Genomic DNA, 21,169 nt, shown 5'->3' with positions numbered 1-21,169 from the left:
TCTTTTCTCTTCTTCATATCTTTATAAATAGAGGATGCAAGGAAAACACAGAAGACTCAAGCTTTCTTGCAGAGCCTTGCTCAGCTTCATGGATCCATCAAATCTTCCAAACTCTTGACCTTCACTTAGATATATGCACTTCTTTTGTGTTTTCCGACTCAAAGGGACATTTCCCAAATACTGGAAAAAAGCTGTAGCCGTTCCATTCCTAAATGAACTAATAGCTCCATGAAGCCCAAGCCAAAGAGACTAATTTTGAATCTGTTTACCATATCATATCATCCCTAGTAAACTCAATGAAAGGGAAGTTGCAAGACAACTGAACATGAGAAACAAGATAAGCCAAGACTATCAATCAGGGTTTAGATTTGCCAGTGTATTAGACAGTATGGTAGCCCCAACAGAGTTTAACTTCTCACCTCTCCAGACAAAGACCATCAAAGGGCATGATATTAGCACAATATGTACCTGTCTTAAAAGATGGAATGAACTACAGGCACAGCTTTGACCTTTATCTAATCTCTCTCCACAACCAAAGGACAAAGTTAGTTGAGTTCACTCACGAGAAAGTCTTGTACTGTATGCTTTAAATGTTATCCTAGCTTCAATAACTCTATATTTATGATTTCCCATGCTAATGTAGTCAAAATCAAATTATTCATATATCCACCTATATGACCCACTATTTGGAAAAGGAAACCAGGATCTCATCTAACATGAAAGAATATTTAAATCACACCTATCAAATCAGAAGCTTCGTTTTGGATAATAAAAAGAAAGTAACATCTTCCTATTTGCATGCAATCTATCCTGTGAAATACCCCAAACTTTATACCAAATGTGAAGAACCTAGGGGTGATATGTAATTTGGAACTATTGTTCACCACTATTGTTCTACCAGACCTTCAAGAACCTCACTGACTAGAAATAACCAGATCTCTGGTCTGGCTCGCCTGCAGAGCTGCAATGAGGCCTATGCAGTCCCACCCAAAGAGCTAAAGGGCAGGTTACAACGGAACAAATAAGGGCTACCCTTACTATGTGTAGTGGCATATCCGTTTTATGTAGCGCACAGAGGAGGGACTAATGATAGAGCCCTTGGCTTGGTCCATAGTCTTTGTCTATCTGTGGGGCAGCTGTCCAGATTAACCTTTCGAGGCCCCTCACCAAGGTTTCACACCTGCAGTACACCTCTGACTACATTCCACCCAGAAACCTCTGCTCAGCAATTTTAAAAACTACTCACCAACTAAATTCAAGACTAAAACATGGGGAAGATCCAAGGAAGTAGGGGGCAAAGTTCTGGGACCGACTCATTACAACCATGAAGATGCAGCTAAACTACCAAATCTTTAAAAAATTGAGCTGTTCCGGAAGTAACATGACGTCATAGAACATATACCACAACGTGCGCCAAAGAAACTAACAACCTCCAAAACGTTGTAGTTCATATCAACCAGAGTTACAAATGCCCACCCAAAAAAGTACATACATGGAAATACCCAAAAGCAAAGCTACTATTCTTCAAACTATCTTCAAGTCCACTTATTTGCTCTCTCACAAAAAAGTAAAACATCACATTTAAAGTATACACAACATATCGAACACCCTGAAGATTCCTGCCCAAAAACTTCCCAACAATAAACAAAACTGGCACACGGTTAAAACACCGTCAAATAAAGCATGCTGTAGATGAGCAATATTTCAACAGCTAGGAAAATAACATAACATACCCAGTGTGCCCGAGATATGTGGCGTGGTGGACGGGGGCCCGACTGCGAATATCAATTTGGTTCACATCTGCACCATTCTGGAGTAAAAATTCACATGCAATTAAGGATCCCTGTGAGGAAATAAGAAACAAAATGAGTGTCAGTTTTCATGGACATAAACCACTGTTTTCTGGATCCTTAAATGTAACTTTTTTTTGCCCAAGTATCACTATCGTCAGTTCAAATAATTTTAAAAGAACCGGGCAGTCACATCTGAAGATGATTCAGACATGCGGGACGACTGACCAGATTCGTAAGTCACTTTTAACCTATACTTATATCCATAACAAGTGCTCCCTCAACACAGAGAACATATTAATTGGCAATACTGTCACAATACACCACACAATTCCATCCTTCAAGCATGCACTTTTAAGAAAGCGTACATTAATTACTGGAAGTACTCTACTAATGCACTATGACCCACAATTCCTCTTTGGATAGACGTGCCCAGACTCTGCTGTGGTGCAAGGGCCACCAGTGTACTGACACACTTGGAATCGCTGTACCATGGAGTCCGCTGATTGGAGACATGAACTGAAACCACACTATGGGAATGGAACCTCCTACGTCATAACTGGGACTCCAGATGCGGGGCGTTGACAATTGCTATCGTGACGTGCAAGTCATTATATCAAGATTTGCTTGAAGCCTTTAAGTGCTATGCTTGATCCAAATATACAGAGACACCGCTATGAAAGTTATCTGCCCCCAAGCTTACAAATATTAATTGCAATAGTTTTAATTTGTTTCTATCATTTACCTGTTGCATGAATATCTACAGCCTTAACGAAGTTTCCCCCTCCTAGTACCTTCTGTGAACCAGCTATTTTAAACATATTCTATCACAGCATTGAACCTCTGCTTCATAAAGAACTCTCTCAGAGTTCTTCAACCTTTTCTGTAACCAGAGCTACTTATGTTCAATGGAAATTTTTCCAAGCTACTAACATTGTTGGACTTGTAATAGAAACCACATCAGACTACATTATATTAGTGGCCAAGCTATTCAACATTACTTACAGTGATCGTCTAGGTGCATCAGGCAGAGTTGCCAGCAGTAACTTAAAAAATACTTTGTCAATTTAGAATCATTCTACTTAGATAGTACATAACAGCTGTAGCTGACATGCTCATGGCACTAAGGTAATAGTATTAGTAACAAATCTCCTCAATGTCACATGATTTATCACTTGGCAATAAAAGTATTTTGGAAATGCAACCACTTTCTCCAAACATCATCTTATGAGCTCTGCAAATACACAATTATGTTTATCTCGAATAAACACTTTTCGATTTGGCAATATATTAAAATCAGCCAAGCTTCTAATGTAGTAGAATAGGCTGCACACATGGGAGCTGATGAGCTACCAGTAGTTTACGAGCTACTCATTGGAGAAGCCTGCTCTAGGTCTTTCTTTAGTTTTGTCACCCTTACCTAAATTTTTCTGTGCTTTATCAATGACTTTTCATAACGCGACAAGCAACAAAAAGGACTACAGTACTGCAAATGGCTTATAACAAGGGCTCCCGGTTTTATGGCAGTTATTTTTTCATCATTTCTGTCTGTATTTATCCATATTTATTTTTTGCCCATTTTATCTGTATTTATCCATAATTATTTTGTGTTGTGTATAAATGAAGTTGTAAACCTGTACATATCCATATTTATTTAGCTGATAGACGCGTACTCATACTTTGATCTCTATCGTGATTTAGCTATTTAAGCAGCCAAATATTACGTAACAATACATCCACTAAATATTAGCATTATACCACAAATGTATAATGAATTATGCCATTATTTAAAGAAATGTTATCCTGCTTTTTAAATTCCCATGCTGTACATCTGCTCAGCTGTTGGGCTACAATTCATGAAAGATAACCCTGAAAGTCACTTAAAAGAAGCACAATTTTCTGTATTTATCCACTTTTAAAAATGAATGCAGGCGGGAAACACATTGCTTTCTGTCTGTATTTATCTGTAAAAATCCGTAAAAACGGAAAACAGGAAGGCTTATTTATAACCAACACAAAGCAGAGCATTAGTATACTAAAACTGTCTAATTGTATTTAATAGGAACTAGTCTCTTGGTTTTAATGCTACATATGCTTCCATGCACGGATGCATGAAACATTTGTTAGCTATATTATCAGAACAGTCATTTGGTGATGAGGTGATCAGCACACCACCTGAGGTGATTGGCTCTCAGCGCAATCGCATGCTCCTTGTCATACTTGATAAAAACAGAGAATTCACCAAGTCCTTTGACACTCAGAGAGTGGGTGACAAGACAATGGTGGGTATTTTCTATGTAGATTTAGAAACCTCTACAAACAGATTTCACTGTACAACAACATTAGGAAACATAATTTATCCTCACCCCGATCACCGCCTGGATCAGCGGCGTCTTGTTTTCATCTTCATCGTTCACCCAGTTGACATCCGCGCCATGTGCCAGGGCCTCCGCCATCACAGGCAAGTTCCGTGCTCGAGCAGCCTTGAAGATCAGCAGCCCTGGGTGCAACTCCCGCAGGTCCTCCGAGTCCGAGGGTTCCTGCTCGATCTCAGCCTCACCACTGGAATCCTCTGACACTTCGCATTCTGAGGATGAAATGTGTTCAATGGAGATCGGGAGAGATTTGTAAACAGGTGCGGATTTGAGAAAATTGGGTGTACAGAAGGAGGAAAAGAAGAGAGAGGAGGAGAGAAGAAAAACAGTAGCGATAGAAGGAAAGGTGTTGAGGTTCGTGGAGTGGGAAAGAAAAGAAGAATGAGAAATATTGATTGTCAGTGGGCATAATAAATTAGAAGGGGGAGATGAAAAAAAATATTGAAGAAGTTTCAGATAATGGGGAATTGAGAAGAGGCCTTAAGGGACAGAAAGTCTTTGCGTTTGCATAGCATGCCCTCAAATAAGAATCATCCAAAGTTTCATACACCACAGCTTTCTTCAGAAGAATTTGGAGTTGGCGGTGCTTAAACTAGGTATCATTAGGTTGCGCTGGTGGTGCTGCGTGTGCTTGAGGTAGAAGACATCCAGTAGTAGAACAGCAGAGGATGCCCCAGATCAGAACTTGGCTGAGCTGTGTGTGGTACCCAAAAATGGAAAAGCGGTGGGTGACTAAGGTTTGAAGATCCAGAAACAATTGCTTACATCTGTGTTTGTATGCCTAGCTGCAGAAGCCAGCCCTCAGCCAGTTGTATGCTGTCACAAAGACTAATATGAGATGTTCTTAAGGGACAGACCTATATTCTGACAACCCCACACTAATGCACTTGAACCTATGGGCCTTCTTAATTTTCCCAACCTACTCAGTAGCCTATTAGAAAAAGGCGGGAACTCGATGCGGAAAAAAGAGCAGGATACAGATGGGACGCAAGAAACTGGGGGGACATAGATTTGCGGTTTTGGCCCCTAAATTCTGGAAACCTCTCCCTCTGGACATCAGGTCATTGACATCTTACTCTCAATTCAGGAAACTCCGAAAGAGCTGGCTATTCCGCCAAGCGATTGATTGAATGATCTAGTCGTAGTGGCCCTCGGACTCCAGCACTATGAAACCGTATGGTGTACGTGCGCTTTAGAAATATCTTTAACATAACAGGATGGAGAGTAAGAACCATGCCAGATGCACCCACCTTCCTCTGTGACACTGTCCACCACTGAGCCAAACACCAAGATGTCCGAACTTCCGTCTGTACTCCCGCCTAGGCCACTGTCGCTGCTCAGACCTGCGGGGCCAAGAGGAGAGAAGGCAAACTCACTTTAATACCCAAGCAATCAATAATTTAATCACGGCTGTGGAGGGAGTAAGACCGGGGGCATCCCTACTGCACAAGTGCCGCACCAAGGGTTGCCGCCCCTCACTTGGAGCTACGCAATGCCAACAGAGCATGCGCACATGACACTCTTGGGCGCCTGGCATTGTGTGAGTGGGAATGTCCACTACACCAAATTCTGCAATGAAAGCCTACTGCATTAACGAGTGGTACCCCTCTTCAAGTAGTCTTTTTGCAATTGTTGCCTTTTTAGGAATACTTAAGTTTATAAAAACATACTTGCATACCGGTATAATTATTTTGCTATTTTTCTAAATTATATACATTTTTTGTTCATATGAATATCATCAGGCACTCCTAGACCCTTAAAGAAAATGTGTAGCCAGGACATGTGGGTGGAGTTAACAAGAGCGAAAGGTGATCTTGTTGCAACTCAAGTGTCAGCATGAGTTACTTCTGTCTAAACTCAAGCATGCTTATAGGCAGGGCTATAAGTGGGCCGGGTCCTGCCGGTGCTCAGCACTAGCAGTTCTAAAAAGCAGGTGCTGAGAGGGGTCCCTTTCGGGCTCTCCCTTTTTGCCCTCCGCCTCAGGGCAAAAACACACATCTTATATCTGGAGCAGTACCACTCTCCACTGCCTTTGATGTAACTTCAAAAAGTCTCGCTGTAGGTCTTTTATAGTCTCATCATTTCTGAACTGAAGCATTTTCAATATTATATACAACAAAGCTATAGTTGTTGCTTATTTCTTTTATGCAACTAACAACCATTGACAAAGCCAAAAGTCTTAGCTTGTTGTAGGTATATTGTTACTTGTTCTATCATCTATCTGGCTGCAATGATAGAAACAGCAAAATATCTGTCGGGCGGCACACTATGCTAAGCACAGATTTTTTTAGCTTATGTGTTTTATGTCATGCCCTTAATTACATCAGCCACGCCCCTTTGAGAGACCCCCTTGGTTTTTTCATGCCACTAAAAGCCCTGCTGATAGGCCAGAGCCACCACACTGATTCACGTGGGGGATTTCAATTTAGATTTGCAGGTAAAACAGAAAGGATAGTTTAAGATGGAATTACTACATTCTTTTCTGGCTGAGGAAATTCAGACCAGAAAAGCAGTTTTTGTGCAGTGAAAGTAAAATATCTCTTTATGATATGAGTGAGGTTGGGGGTGGGCGTGGGTGATACCTTCATGGGGCCAACAGGAGTCCTGTTTATTATAGGGCCCAGGATTAACCCTAAAGACAAGTTTCAGGTCATAAGTAAAACGTTTTTCCAAAGGTATGGGTGCAGAATTATGAAACATTTTCTCATCCTGCTGGCCACTATGCATGTGAGATTTTAGGCGAAGGTGCAGGGTGAAAATAGGCAAATTCACAATGTGCAAGCGCTCTTGATCAACCTGCGCAGTGTCTAAGCAACTTAGGCTGTGAATGTCCAAAATCTGCACTAGGATTCTAGTCAGGGGTGAGGCTGGTACATATACAGGCGCATCCTTGAGTCACAAAGGATGTGCCTGTATATGTGGAACCCCCAAGCCTGCCTCCTCTGCAGCAGTTTGAACATGCTTAGTACAGGGGTGTTTCTGTGCCGGATTGTAGTTCTATTCTTTAGTTAGCAGGGGAAATGAGAGGGAATTCTGGGGCCTTATTATATAACCAGGTTCTTCACCTGAGTAGGCTGGGAGAGTGATTATGTTCTAAAGTAACCCGGCACTCACCAAATGCACTCTGCAGCATGAAAGGTTATGTTCCTAGGATGCCTGGTCATCCCACAACACACAAGTCCTGTTTGTGGCTAGGGAACTTACATGTCTGAGGGAGCAGTCATCCACCTACAAGGTGCAAAATGTATATTGCAGACTTGTGACCATATCTGCATATGGAACTACAGGCAAAATGTATGAACTTTTCAAGCAACACAGCGCTGCAACCAAATTTGCTATGCTGCATTGTGCTGCTTCTGTCATATAAATAGGTTGCCCTGCGGAATGTGCAGCCTTGCGCCACGTTGCAGAGGTAAGTGTGCACTGTCTAGCATAGAATTTTTACTGAAAGCATAGTGTTTCAGTGAAAATTCCTCTCAAATAAACTCAGAAGTATCCCATGCATTGAATGTGTGCTGTGCACTGCAGCGCACATGCAGTTCGTGTTTTGGAAAAACAAACACATTTCCCCTACTTTAGTGAGATGTTATTTTTTTACGTAAATCCCAATCTCGCCATCTCAAAAGATGAGCTTTACGTCCAAACACTGGTCGTTTGTGCTGATCAGTCCCAGTAACCACCTTTAGAGCAAAAAGGTTTTTGCACAGAGAAAAAGGCACCTTTTCAGCGCAAAACACCATTTGGACTGGATGGTAGATACATTTGTGAGGCTGTGCTGATTTGCTTTGCTCTGCCTTTGCATATAGCTTTAGTAAACCAGGGCATACATCTTCAGCCCTGGCATGTTAATTTTCCTCACACTCCAAAGTTTTGAGTAGGGGACCTTCCCACACTGATTAAACAACAGCAGTCGTCAAACTTTTTGTTTACCCAAACTTTTGGCTGAAAAATTACTTAAGGGGATTTAAAGTGTGCCTAAAGGGCAAGTATTTTCTTGCTGAAACCAGGCTCTGGGGCAGAGGATAAATTGCAAAAACAAGCCAACCGCCCTATTGACATCATCAATGAAAGGTGTCAGATGCACTTAAAAGATTTTTTTAGGAAAGGATCATGCAAAACTGACCATTTATGACTCGTACCCAGGCATCTTTTGCAGACGTTTAACAAATGAAAAATACACTCTCCTGATTTAGAGCAATTGTAGCATATTTACAAAAAAATGATGAAATCTTTGACTATTTTAAAAACAAATCAAATTTGAACATTCTATCTTAAAAGGCAGGTAGTATGCCCGGAAAACTACCACAAAGCTCAGTCACAGCCTTAGTTGGGCCAGTCTTACCTTCTTCTCTGCTGCTGAACCACACACCCATACTTGCCCTCCCCCTCCAGTTCTACGAGGTGTGTTTTAACGCCGCTCGCTGCCGCTGACCTTACCTCCAGCATGGAGGAACGGGAAGCCGCTCTCTCCGGGGCTAAGGCCATTGCCGCTGCCAGTCCACGGGCCAGAGGGCAGAGGGAGCTGCACAGGGCCTTGGCTGCCACCTGAGGAGGAAGGTGTAAGTGAGGCGTCACCGCTACAACATGGCGCTCCACTCGCGCACCCTCCCCTTTCTAAAGCGCATATTCCCCTGAAGGGCCAATGTAGCGGCTAATGCGTTTGCCCCTTACACATTTTTTAGGTTTTCTGTGTTTTGTTTTATCACTCTGGTTTGGTTTGACCCTAGGAAGGCAAGTATATCATTTTTGCTACATCATCACATTCTGTTTGTGCATTCAATTTTCTCACAGAGTATCACTAGTGGTTCCTGGCAAACAATCCGCTCTGAGTGTACCGTGACTGTAATGAAAATGCAGCGGGCAGTGAATCGTCCAATGTGCTGTGACTGGCCAGGTGCCCCCTGCAAATCACGGAGGGGTGCAGTTAGGCGCTCCATGGGCAGGAGCCTTTGGGCGAAGTCCCTTGTTTGTGTCATGATGAAGTGAAGGAGGGCCAGACATGGAATTATCAGGAGGTGCCCAGAACGGGTGCATTTAAGGCATCAAGAGGTGGGGATTGGCCTCTTTTTCCCTCCACCATGCTCCAGCTCGCAACATCCAGAGCTCACACCCACCTACCCACACCTGGAGAAAGGCGGAATTTCTAGCAGCAGAAAATGGGGGCTACCCATAAATTTGGACTGATTTACTGAACTGACCCCTTGGGGGGATGTTGATTTGTGTGGGCAGGCAAGAAGGGGGAACTGACCTGCTGGTGGTCTGGGACCTTTCTGCCATACCCAGGGAGGACTGGAGTTGAACGTACTGACAGGATTTGCCTGGTGAGAGGTGCCCTGGCAGGGACGGAGTGCTAGGCGGTGCCCTGGTGCATGTGTTGGTAGGGAACTGCGGGTATTGCCCATCCCTCTGCGTGATAGGGGAAGTGTGTACTAAGGTATGAATGTCAATAATCTCCTGGATGCCCTTGGTTGAGGGCATGGGCGATGGTTAAGGGAAATGGGCCTTCTTGCACTTTGCATCCTGAATGTTGCACTGTATATGGAAAGCTGAGACAATAGTCGTACTGCTTGTACTATTGAACTGTTTGTGCTGATCTGTCGTCCTCTATTCTCATAACAATAATATCTGCTTAACTATGGTTATCATTTATCACTGATACTATGTGTCTCTGTGAATAAAAGGCTATGCTTTGTTTGAAACATTTTAATTGCTGTCGTCTCTGTCTTTTTGGGAGTCGTTTCAGGAGGGGCAGCGACTTGCACGTTGTAGCGCATTATGCAGTGAAGGCAGCTTCCAATGTGGTGTCACTGCAGTGAAGGCAGCTTCCAATGTGGTGTCACTGCAGTGAAGGCAGCTTCCAATGTGGTGTCACTGCACTAAGGTTAGCTCAAGTTTGGAAGTCACTATAGAAAAGGCAGCCGTCAGCGTCGTGTCATGGAAGTGAGGACAGCTCCCAGCTTGATGCCACCGTACTAAAGGTAGCCCAGTGTGATGTCACCAAAGCAAGATCATCTCTTGGGCTGATGTCATTGCAGTTGGAGTGGCTACTGGTGTGATGTCACCATAGTGTGGCCCTCTGCCTGCTTAATGTCAGTGCCTCCGCTGTGATGTCTCCGAAGGAAGGGTAGCTACCAGTGTGCTGCCGTGGATTCAGAGGCATGTCGCAGGGTGATGACACTGAAGTAAGGGATGCAATCAGTGTGATGTCACTACAGCCCGATTCCGGGTATGAGGTCCCTGCGGTAAGTAAGGGCAGCACACAGACTTGTTACACAATGAATCTGGGAGGAAGAGGCTTCACACTGCAAGCTTTCCTCCTTACTAATAAAACAGGACCCAGCAATGATACTCTGGGAGAATTAAAGAAAATTAAAAAAAAAATGAAAAGAAAATGGTAAAATATCACTTGAAAAGCTAAAGATGTTTATCTGCAACACTGGTTTTGCTGCTTGGCATCAATGTTACATCACATGGTTTGCATAATCCTGCCATCTAGTGGTTGTCTTTGTAATATTTTTCGAAACAGAATAGAAACAACATATATCCGATTGATTCCGTCTACCGCCTCCTTCAAAAAAGAAGTGAAAAAAAAATGTCATGAACACATTTTTGCACTAAGATCACACCTTTTGTTTCTTGATCTTATCCTTGACTCTTATTCACTGGTTAATTTTGACTACTATATTGCTGACTTCCTATGGAGGTCAAGTTTATCAATTTGTTAATCTGATCTGTTTTTACCTCGTCGGTACATGTGACTGATTCTTTTGTCTCCTCCTTATCTCTTACCTCCCCCTCCTGAAAAGCGATCCGATACCTTCTCAGGTCATGTTAGCGCTATATAAAACACGCTATAAACAAATTGCCCCTAGCTAGAAACCTTCGATGATAACACCTGCAATACAACAACCTGTCCTCATCAGATCTCTCAGGCGATGTGATGTATCTTGTAACATCAGCTGAAGTTTAATCACCTCGTAAGGCAATGGAGAGTGTTCCATATTAATCTATAACAGGTCTGAAGCTGCAAGATTGCTGTTTACGGGAATTAAACTGTCTTTCCCTGGTGTAGCACAAGTCTGGAATAGAATCATATGATTAAAGTAAATAGTCAAAGTACCTTTTGTTTTAAATGACTGGCTTAGAGACTGAAGCAACCATGGACAAAGGTCTAAATGCTGCATGTTCTACCTGTACCTCCTGTCTTGCAGCTGAATAAAAGCAGTAATGTTTGACTACTGCATGGACAGAACACCCTGTGCCAACTTGACATACTTCCTTGAGGGTATTTATATGATCAATAAATCCTGCTGCGGCTCCTGTCCCTTGAGCAAGCACCTCTGGGTTTTGGTTGAAGACCTTAAAGCATGTCAAATTACATCTTGACAGGTTTGAATGGGTAGTGGATTTGCCAATAGGTATAAATCACAAACCCAACGACAAGCTCCCAGCCAGCTTTTCTTGAAACCAATGTTATATTGTACTATATTGTAACATCTGTAAATTGCTTACTATGCATGTCTGGGGCCCTGAAGCATTTATCCACATGGATAGCAAGCTACACCGTGTGGGATATGGGCTTAGGAGAGTGTTGATTTGTTTTGAGCCTATACAAGTGTTTTCATAACGAGCATAAAGACCACTAAGGTGTGGTAATTGGTTTATGCAACACAGCGATTGGTGGTGTGATGGGTGAGGCTCCCTGAACCACAGGAGTGCAAATTATGAATACATTAAGGACTAGCCAGCTAGCTGTCCTTCTTCAACCAAGGTAAGACACTTGGTTGCCACAGGTCCATGGGTTATGGAAAGAATACCATAAAGTCAACTGCCTTTTTTACACAAAAGTGTGAAATGACTTTTGGCAAGAATGCTAGTTTTGGCAACAGCACCATCATGTGGAAGTTAAACAGTGCAACAGGGTCTTCACAGCAATTCATTGATAGAGTCATGGTGGAGCCCACCCTCCATGAAAGCTATTCAGTGTCAAAGTACTTCACTGTCCCACAGGGTGACAATATCAGCTTTGTGATTACAATATATAATTACCAGACTTGCACGAGTTGCTTTAGATCTTTTTTTGCATGCCATTTAAGCTTCCATGAAAGTGGGAAAGCCAGACCCACACTTGCCAGATGCCTTTATTGAAGAATGATGGATTTTATCAGCGAGGTATCCCGCTCCTTCAAACTTGGTCCATTCCATTAAGTACTGCTTTCTTATTGCGAGTTGTCTTGCATTGACAGGTATGTCAATAGATGCAGAGGCTAGGAACCCGAATAGATATGGTGCTACTTTCAACCAGCTGATGCTGGTGTTTGTCAATAGTGTCATGCCCTCTGGTAACATCCTATTTATCTGCATGGATACAAACAGATTCTTATTGTGACAACCATGCAGTCTTACCTGTGTGTGGACAATGGATACCATCACTGCCCCTTTGTTCCTCTCGGTGGCTAAACGCAAAGGTGATTCTTTACACCTGTCTGAGGTAAGGTTGATGCCTTCAAGAAGCCTGCACACTCTACGCAGAAATGTGTTATGGTTCAGCGAGGGCATGGCTTGGCAGTTTGTGCTCGACTGTTCCAAACGGAGAAGGGTCAAGACTGATTTTCATATAGCTGGGGTCAAACTGAGGTAAACTGCAATGCGGCCACGAGTTATTACCAGTGGCTGAGAATAATTCAAGAATTCCGTCCATCCGCTTTTTTATATACTTCAGTTGTCTACACAGAAATGTGTGAAGTATGACAGTAGTATTAGAATTATTAGGTTTATGAAAATGGTAAACATTACTCTGGCAGCCATCTTGGAATTACCTATGCGTTAGAGAATAATTATGGCATGGAGTAAAGTTGTTTGTTGTGCAGGAAAGCCATTTTTTTGTTTGCAGTGCTCTCCTACAAATGTTAACCCCTTAAGTGCTGCTGTCGGCCAACGGTCGTCGCGAGCACTACCTTGCCAGTGCTGCGCACAACCGTTGGCCGACGGGCCAGCATTCGTTCTTCGAACGTTCAGCACTGGGCGCTGAACGTTCGACGATCCTATGAGGTTAAGAGCCTTGTTTGCCATTCTCCCACAAATCTCCACAAGCCACCATCACCAGGAGCAGTTTCTCCCTAAGGTGATGACATAAAAAAAAACAAGACGCTTCCAGGCCACGACCACAGGAAGCCGCTGTCCAGAGCATGCCTTGACAAAGAAGCTAATAGATGCCGACTGCTAAGAAAAAAATTTAATGTTCCATGCGCAACGCCCCAGCATTCAAACTGCTGACCTTCACCATGACTGTGGGTCTCCACCTTAGGGTCAACAGTTCCACATTTTGAGAGTAATCTGTACAGTTGTGAACATAGGAGGAATTATTTACCCAAATATCTCTGGCCTCTACATTTAACATGCCTTCCACTACAGGAGCATTATTTGGGTATATGAATGCAAATTTGTGTACTGCTCACTTTTTCTTGATACAAAAAAGTGTTGCAAAAATCAACATGGTAATCTAAATGCTATTGCACTATTTCTCGCAAGTGATCTTCTTGAAAAACGTTTATTGGACCATTAGGTATATACTTACCTTTTACTGTGATCTCTTCTGTCAGTCGTAGCTCTCGTTTACAAGCCCGCGCCTCGACAAAGGCTTGTAAAGATATCAGCTACCTGGATAGACTTCTAACAGTTCCAGAATATTGTACGTTGTGGCTGAATTATCTGTTTGGTCGATGACTGTCTTGATGCTGACCACTGTCTTTTTGAAGGATGTGGGCGACCATGTATGTTTACAGCAAACATTTGATTACAATGCCAGAGCCAACCACTAGATAGTAACATTCTGCAAAGCATGAATTTACAGCTGACCCAGGCTGCAAAACTGTTCACAATGCCACACTAGCCTTCCATCAGAAACACAAACCATACTATAAAACAAGAACAGAAAAGGAGATGAGGAGCCACAACAAAGGTGTTTCATAAAAGAGCATGCCCGACATGCCCTTTATAGGGGACTAGAAACCATGCTAGAAGGAGGCGCATGAAACGAGAGAGAGCCATGCTGGGAGAGGGTCTGAACACTGGGGTAGTGCCTGCTGGGTGGGCGCGGGTTTAGGTGTGCCAGGCGGTTGCACTGGGGTATGGAAGACAGCGGGGAAAGGGTGAAAGAGTTACTAATGCATCAGGCACAGAATTTCCCCACCTGCGAGTTTGTACGTCCAGAAAGCAAGATAACACTTCCACACGTTAATGCATAAATCAGTTCTTCTAAAATCATCCCAGCATGCATAAATAACCCACATTACGTATGTTTGGGAAATGCTATACGCCACTAAGCTCATGAAGTAAAGCACAGTGGGTTGAATCACCTCTAGGCGCTTTACCAGTGACAGAAGCGGGAGCTTTGATCTCCTTTTAAAAAACAGATATTTGATTCTGAAAACACGAAAGAGACACAGGAGTTCCGTAGGCTGCAGCCTTGAACTAATAAATACGTTATTTTTTCAGCCGAGCAGTCTAAGTTTAATGTTTTGCTTTGTAGTTGAAGTACACGGGTGCTTTGGAGGATGCAGTATTAGCTCACTAAAGAACTGTTCTGGAACCAAGTCCCAATGCAGCAAATGTATGAAACAAAGCTTCTTGAAAATAGGCCCTTGTCTGAGGCCGCAGAGCTATCATAGGACAGGGGCAGTGGTTCCCTGGGCTCTTGCGCAAGGTCATAGCTCGTGCTGCATCTTGACGCACCTTTCAGCACTCAAACAGCAAATTAAGGCATTGCATGCAATGCATCTATCAGTCTGCTGATCCTTCCAATCCCCTCACTTACTTAACTACGGCCAACGTTTCTCCAAATCTGATTTACATTTCTAAATGTATACGGTGTTAGTAATGTCAGGCCTGTTGGTCTCATATTTCATTGAACCCATGCGCAGTGGCATTAAGCATTTATGTCTGTAGCTACTGGAATGGCTAGAATCGAGGAACACTGAGAATATGTGCAGGTTTCAGACCCTGACACTATGCAGAATTAGTGTCCCCACTGGTTAGATGAAATACAAGAACAGCCTTAGTTGGGTGCCTCTTAACAAGGCTTTGAGAGATAGAGAGGCAGATGTATTAGAGTTTTTTTCTCCCTCACACAGACTCTGCTGAGGAAGTGACATTATTGCTTGGAAGGAAAATAAACTCAGCGTATGAAAATTACAATGGGTGTCACAAATGTCTTTGCAATTCACAATGACAACATTGTGATTCCTCTCCCATCGAAGGGAATACTGGATACTAGAGAGCCGTTGCCTGATTCCTAGTAAATTTGTAACAAAATGTATGAATGGTTTGTAAACACTCCTGCAGTTGCAAAGTTTAGAAGCATTGCCGACTGCCCATGTCAGCAGCCATTCGAATAGTGGATGCTCCTCGTGATGGACCAAGATCTGGGTACCACTAGAGTGTTGCGAACGTTATGGGTCACTCTCTCACAACTCCCAGTATCACCAGCTGAGATCCACTTAGCGTAAAAGGCGATGTGTCATACATCCGTCAGGAGCCTGGAAGGGGATTGGTTCAATGAAACCCTTAGCTTCCCTTGAGTAGTCAATGCCCTTCTTTGGCACAGCTCTGTTTTTTCATCTTGTAATCATAAACAGAAAGGAGAATTGCCAGGAGAAATCAAAAGCTCCTCACACCAATGATTAGGCCTAGGTTGGTTCACTCACGCCAATCTTGTACGTCTTTCCAGATCAATGAGACCTGAAATTGGATCAGGCCCTCTGTTGGTGACCTTAGTTGTTCTAGCGCGTTTAAACTACATGCGAAGGAATGCAGGGAAATTAGGCCAGATGGTACTTATTTCTCAGGCTTCCTATGGACTTTCTCTCTCTTTGGCAACAAACAGAAAATACGTAATTCACAGATTTCAGTTCCAGATCTTGCACCCACAGATTTACTACTTCAGAAGGGTAAATAGCTTAGGCTTTTTGTGATTCACAATGTTCTCAAAGTGCACTCCTTCAAATCTGTGAGAGGGGAAGGGGTCTCAGGAGTTATATTTATGTGTATTTGAAAAGCGCACTATCACCCTTGAGGTATCCTAGCACTGAGTAGTGCCTTGCCCTGCCTGTGGTTGGTTGATTAATTGAAAAGCCAGGTCTTCAACTTCTTGCGGGGTATTCCTGAAAATCCTTTTGTGAATTTTATTTTCACATAGAAAATATTTATGTTTATATATGTGCTAATGCAAAAACTTCTATTTCACAGGGCAGAAATATTTTTTAGGAGGATAAAAACTCTTCTCCTAGACCTCCACCAGTTGTGTAGATGTTCCATTCCCCTTCTTACCCTGGAAAAGGATTTACTCCTATCCTTAAACGAATGACGTTTCTCACCTTTTCCACGGTGGGAATGGGTAGGGAAAATGTTTGTGAATACTCTCAAACAAGTACAGGTTTGCATATTTGTGCAAACTTTCCTCTTGCTGAGAAAAGATTTACGTACACCAAAAAACTTGCAACAGTAAATCTCCTTCGACTTTAAACCTCCATTTAGTGGTTCAGAAAAATGGTTTGACCTTTGTTTAAAAATTTAAAAAAATATTTGCACATGTTAAGCTACATGTACACGTTAAAATAGCTTTATGATTCGCTCCCAAAAACAAACAGCATCACCTTTTCAAGGTTTCACAGAGTTTCTCAATGGGGTGGCGATCTATCAGTTCACACTGGTGGGCATTGCACTGCTTGCAAGTTACAAAGTAGCAAGTTAGAAAGCCAGTGGTTTCCTGGATATAAAGTATATAAAAGTGGTGCGAGACCTCGGTGGTTTTTTTTTAATACATACGAGAGGCCGGGTGATATAGTCTATACAGGGCGTGTAGTGCTCGTGGTATGAAAACATGCACATGGGTATTTCTGGTCCTGTATTATAGGAGCTGCTGCAGATGCGATTCCCTCTTCTAGCACCAGGGGGCAGCATCCCCACAATTTTAAAAAAATGGGAGCGACCTAAAGGCCAGAAAAAGCATATTACAGTCAGCTATTTTTAATGAGACTCGTTCGTACATCACCGGTTTGCCACTGCAGTGTAGTCGTGTGGGGTGAATTTATGAGCAACATGTAGAAATTGCAGCTGCTCTAACAGTATCGGCGTTTTAAATTTCTGCTTCCTTCAATTTTTTTTTTTTTTTACATTTCCTTTGGAAATGGCACAATGATACAGCTAAATGCAAATGCTTGAAGTGAAATGTTTAATTTTAAAATAGAATTAGGAAATGTTCGACCGAATCCTGCGCTGCGTGGATAGGATTAGCTATTTAATCTGCCAATCCAGTTGATGATTCGAAATGTAATTTATGTTTCTGTTAATCTTCAAAATGTTCATTCTAAATCCACCAAAATAATCCTACACATTTTGGCTCTGTAATAACTAGTGGAATTTTAACACTTCGTGAAAATAATGAAGTAGAGAAATGAATATAATTTACTGCGAGTCAAATCTTCCCAGGCAGCTGAGTATTATCTTTGGTTTCTCAATGACGAACACATAGTTTACTACTTTACAGCTTTCCTACAGACACTCTGTAACCCATAGAATGAATTCAGAGACGTGTGTATTGACCTTACAGAATTCAACTCACGGGCAAACTATAGCAGAACTAAAAAGTGCAATTTTTTTTATTTTTTTTAGAAAAAGTTATCACTTTCCAGTTCTGGTGCTGTAAAGCCAATCTGTTAAGAGTTTCGAACCCACGTCCCAGTTACCTGCAATCTCCTTAAGTTGTTTGTGACACCACCCGACATAGTTAGTAGTTCTGTTGTAATTTGTTAGTAGTAGGTCGGAGAGGTTTTAAAGGGTGTGTGTTACTACATTAAATGCCACACCTGTACACAAATGTACACAATGTAGTTAACTACCACATCAACAGCGCCAAGTGACCTGTATTTTTACCCAGACCCTCAGTCTTGTCTTTACCATAGGGTAGCCTTCTCGAAGACTAACACTTACCAACCTGACTTATGGTCTTTAAAAAAGAACAGTTTGCTGATTTGAGCTGCTGGTTACTTTTTGCACGTTATTAATTACTAGGATCATGCTGCAACTCAGCCCTTCCCCATGAACACTGTTTGGAAAAAAATGCACTTGCCTTTCAAAGGTCGCATAGAAGGGGTCAAAGTGCATTATGATGTCCCTTTAGCTATACCGGTTTGGGCGAGTATTTTCACTAGGAGCAGTCAGTGTACATTTCCATATGTGGAGATGGTAAATAATGGAGGTCTCTATAGAGAACACCTCCTTCCTCTGAAAAGGACTATGTTGTGTTTTTGACATTGCACACGATGTATCTGTAGTTCAGAGCAGGGTGACAATGCCTCTAATCTGTGAGTTGAGCCTTGACCTGGTTACTATCATCAGTAGTTATTGCTTGCTGTTAACTAGCCCTGCAGAGGGAAATGAGTGCGATGAGGATGGGCACTTTCCAGGAGAGGAACTATAGCTTGCAGCAGTGTAGTGGATCGAACGGAGGCGCCTATGGGTCATGTCAGGGCAATGCTACTGTCCCATGGATGGTGGTGTTCAGTAACGTCAGCTCGTCATGTGCCTTCATTAATGAGATGTCCTCTGGAATTAAATCAAAGTCACCATTTAAAGGGGTAGGTACCTATTTATTAGCTCAGCACCGAGAGAAAGGACTAAGATTGAACCTGGAGTCGGAGCTAAACCCTAAATCTTCCAACCATGGTGGCCTCAACTTTAGTCTCCAGCACTCTCGGTGGGGTACAGCTAATAAGAATCAAATGAGTTGCAAGGTTCAGAAAAGCGCCTAGAGGAGATTCCTTCCGTACTTTGCAGCGCATATTGTATATAAAAAAGGTATTTAAATGGAAAGAGAATGTGCCTATAAATGACTGTATGACTATCAATCACTGCACATACGGGCAATTCCTCGGGCAACTCCGCGGAAGGTTATAAACCCAAGTCACATCAAAGAGCATTGGAGCTTCCCTGGGGGGTGTATATTAAAACACATGGAACAACGGGAGCAAATGAAACGGCTGTGTACTTACTACGCGGGCCAGCCCCTGCCGCCGTATCAAAGTAAGAGAAAAGCGAGTCCAGCTCATCGGGGCAAAAGAGGGAATCTCGACGGAACTTTCGCTCCAAGGTGGCCACTGCGTACAAGGAAAGATGAAAGAGATGTGTCATTGTTGCAGAAAGAGCATCCCTTTTCATCAAGTTCTCTAGGCTTGGCTCTGTGGTGCTGCCACCCCTTGATGCAGCTACCAATGGTACCTTGGCAATACAGAACTCCACTCACTGTTGAATGATACAAGTTTACATTTCCTCATGAATTCACTACACCGCCAATCAGTTCATGCGCTGTGGTTGGGTCGAGGAGCAAGGAAGATAAAAGGCGATATCAGATTCAGATGTCAAAGAGGAAGAAGAAGTTGGTGTGTGCAGAAGAACTGAAGGTGGCTGGAGATGGTGGATGATGATGAAGGAGGAACGGGGCAGGAAAGAGGGAGATAGGCAATTTAGAGGATGATGAAGAAGGTGATGCTAAATCTAAGAGGCTAGTCGGGAAGGCGATGAAAATGCTAGCTGATGATTTAGGTGGTGTTGGAAGATTTAGTTGGTAGGTGAGATGGAGAAGGTGGAAGATGATGAAGCAAGCAAAGAAATACAATTAAGAGACACTGTGAAAGATGGCTGGTCAACAATACCTGACGATAGTGCAGCTGGAGAGGCATTGCCCATCTCGTGCCTGTACTTCCTGCGCGCTGTTGGTACCTTGGTGGAACTGTTATGCCTCTGGCACTTCTTGACGCTCCACCGCCGAGGTTTCCTCTCACTCTCAACTAGTCCTTCACCACTGGGCAATTTCCTTAGGAACTTCTTCTCCACAAACTTGGCCTTGATCCAGGCCTCTTTATCTTGCCTGGAGGAAAAAGAGATCGATCAAAATACTGAGAGCATGACACCAGAGAAGGGCTGACCATCTCTGGACCCACAGTGCCAAATCATGCATATATTCTCTCTTTTTGACACTATGGGCCATATGTATCAAGCTATTTAGCATTCGCAAAGGCCGAAATACTGCGAATTTCGGCCTTTGCGAATGCTAAATACCTAAATGGTATGTATCAAACATTTTTGCATCAAAATAAGGAATCGCAAAATTTGCGATTCCTTATTTTGCGATTGCACTTAAGGAATCGCAAATATTGCGATTCCTTAAATGCAATGTATCAAAGAAAAAAAATGCAAAAAATGCCATTAAGGAATCGCAAATTACCACCAACTTCTAGTTGGTGGTAAGTTGCGAATTCTTTTAATTATGCATTTTTCAAAAAAAAACAAAGGTGCCATATGACGCCCATACATGCCCTAAGGGCATGTATGTGCGCCATATGCCCCCGAATGTCTTTTTCAGGGGTGCAGCAGCAGGTGCAGCCTTCTGGCCCATAGAAATGAATGGGTAATTTGCGATTAGCAATTTGCTAATCGCAAATTAGGAATGGTAAGGAATCGCTATAAAAAAGCGATTTTGTACATACATACCGTTTTGCGAATTCCAAATAGCGATTCCTTAAAATTCGCTATTTGGAATTCGCAAAACGGTACTATGATACATATGGCCCTTAATCGGGTAATAATAGACAAAGCTAAATGCCACAAGGGAAGAGTGAGGTGACCGCATGTACCGTTTAGGCAACTATGGAAGTAAAACCTACAATGTACTGTTTCAACCTACAGGAGCTGTACTCATCCACATGGTCATGAGCACCATAACAGTATTCTCACAGTTACAGAACAACTCACTGCTTTAAAAAACGGTATAATATGACATGGTCTGCTTGTGAACATAACAGGAAAATCAGATGGACCGTACACGTGCTACAATGACACCTCGGAGGATATTTCATAACAGGGGTTCCGTAGCTAAAAAGTGGGTTTGGAGATTGAAGTTCTTCTAGAATTATATAGGTTAAGTTTTAATACTGAGTTTCTACATTA

General features: G+C 42.7%; 1 protein-coding gene across 1 annotated transcript in view; it reads right to left on the bottom strand.

Annotated features, from left to right (window-relative positions):
* The window catches only part of LOC147710730 (arf-GAP with coiled-coil, ANK repeat and PH domain-containing protein 3-like), a 136,129-nt gene that overhangs the window by 22,767 nt on the left and 92,193 nt on the right, over positions 1-21,169 (bottom strand). The window contains exons 9-14 of the mRNA XM_086919384.1: positions 19,876-20,090; positions 19,216-19,320; positions 8,603-8,710; positions 5,416-5,508; positions 4,157-4,377; positions 1,734-1,843 (exon numbers count right to left, since the gene is read on the bottom strand). Of these exons, the coding sequence (XP_086775510.1) occupies positions 1,734-1,843; positions 4,157-4,377; positions 5,416-5,508; positions 8,603-8,710; positions 19,216-19,320; positions 19,876-20,090 (852 nt within the window). The remainder of the gene's footprint in view (positions 1-1,733; positions 1,844-4,156; positions 4,378-5,415; positions 5,509-8,602; positions 8,711-19,215; positions 19,321-19,875; positions 20,091-21,169) is intronic.

The sequence above is a fragment of the Lissotriton vulgaris genome, chromosome 5 (assembly GCF_964263255.1).
Source record: "Lissotriton vulgaris chromosome 5, aLisVul1.2, whole genome shotgun sequence".
Taxonomy (NCBI): Eukaryota; Metazoa; Chordata; class Amphibia; order Caudata; family Salamandridae; genus Lissotriton; species Lissotriton vulgaris.
The sequence above is the reverse complement of the archived record's forward strand: the minus strand, read 5'-3'. Positions and strand labels throughout refer to the sequence as shown.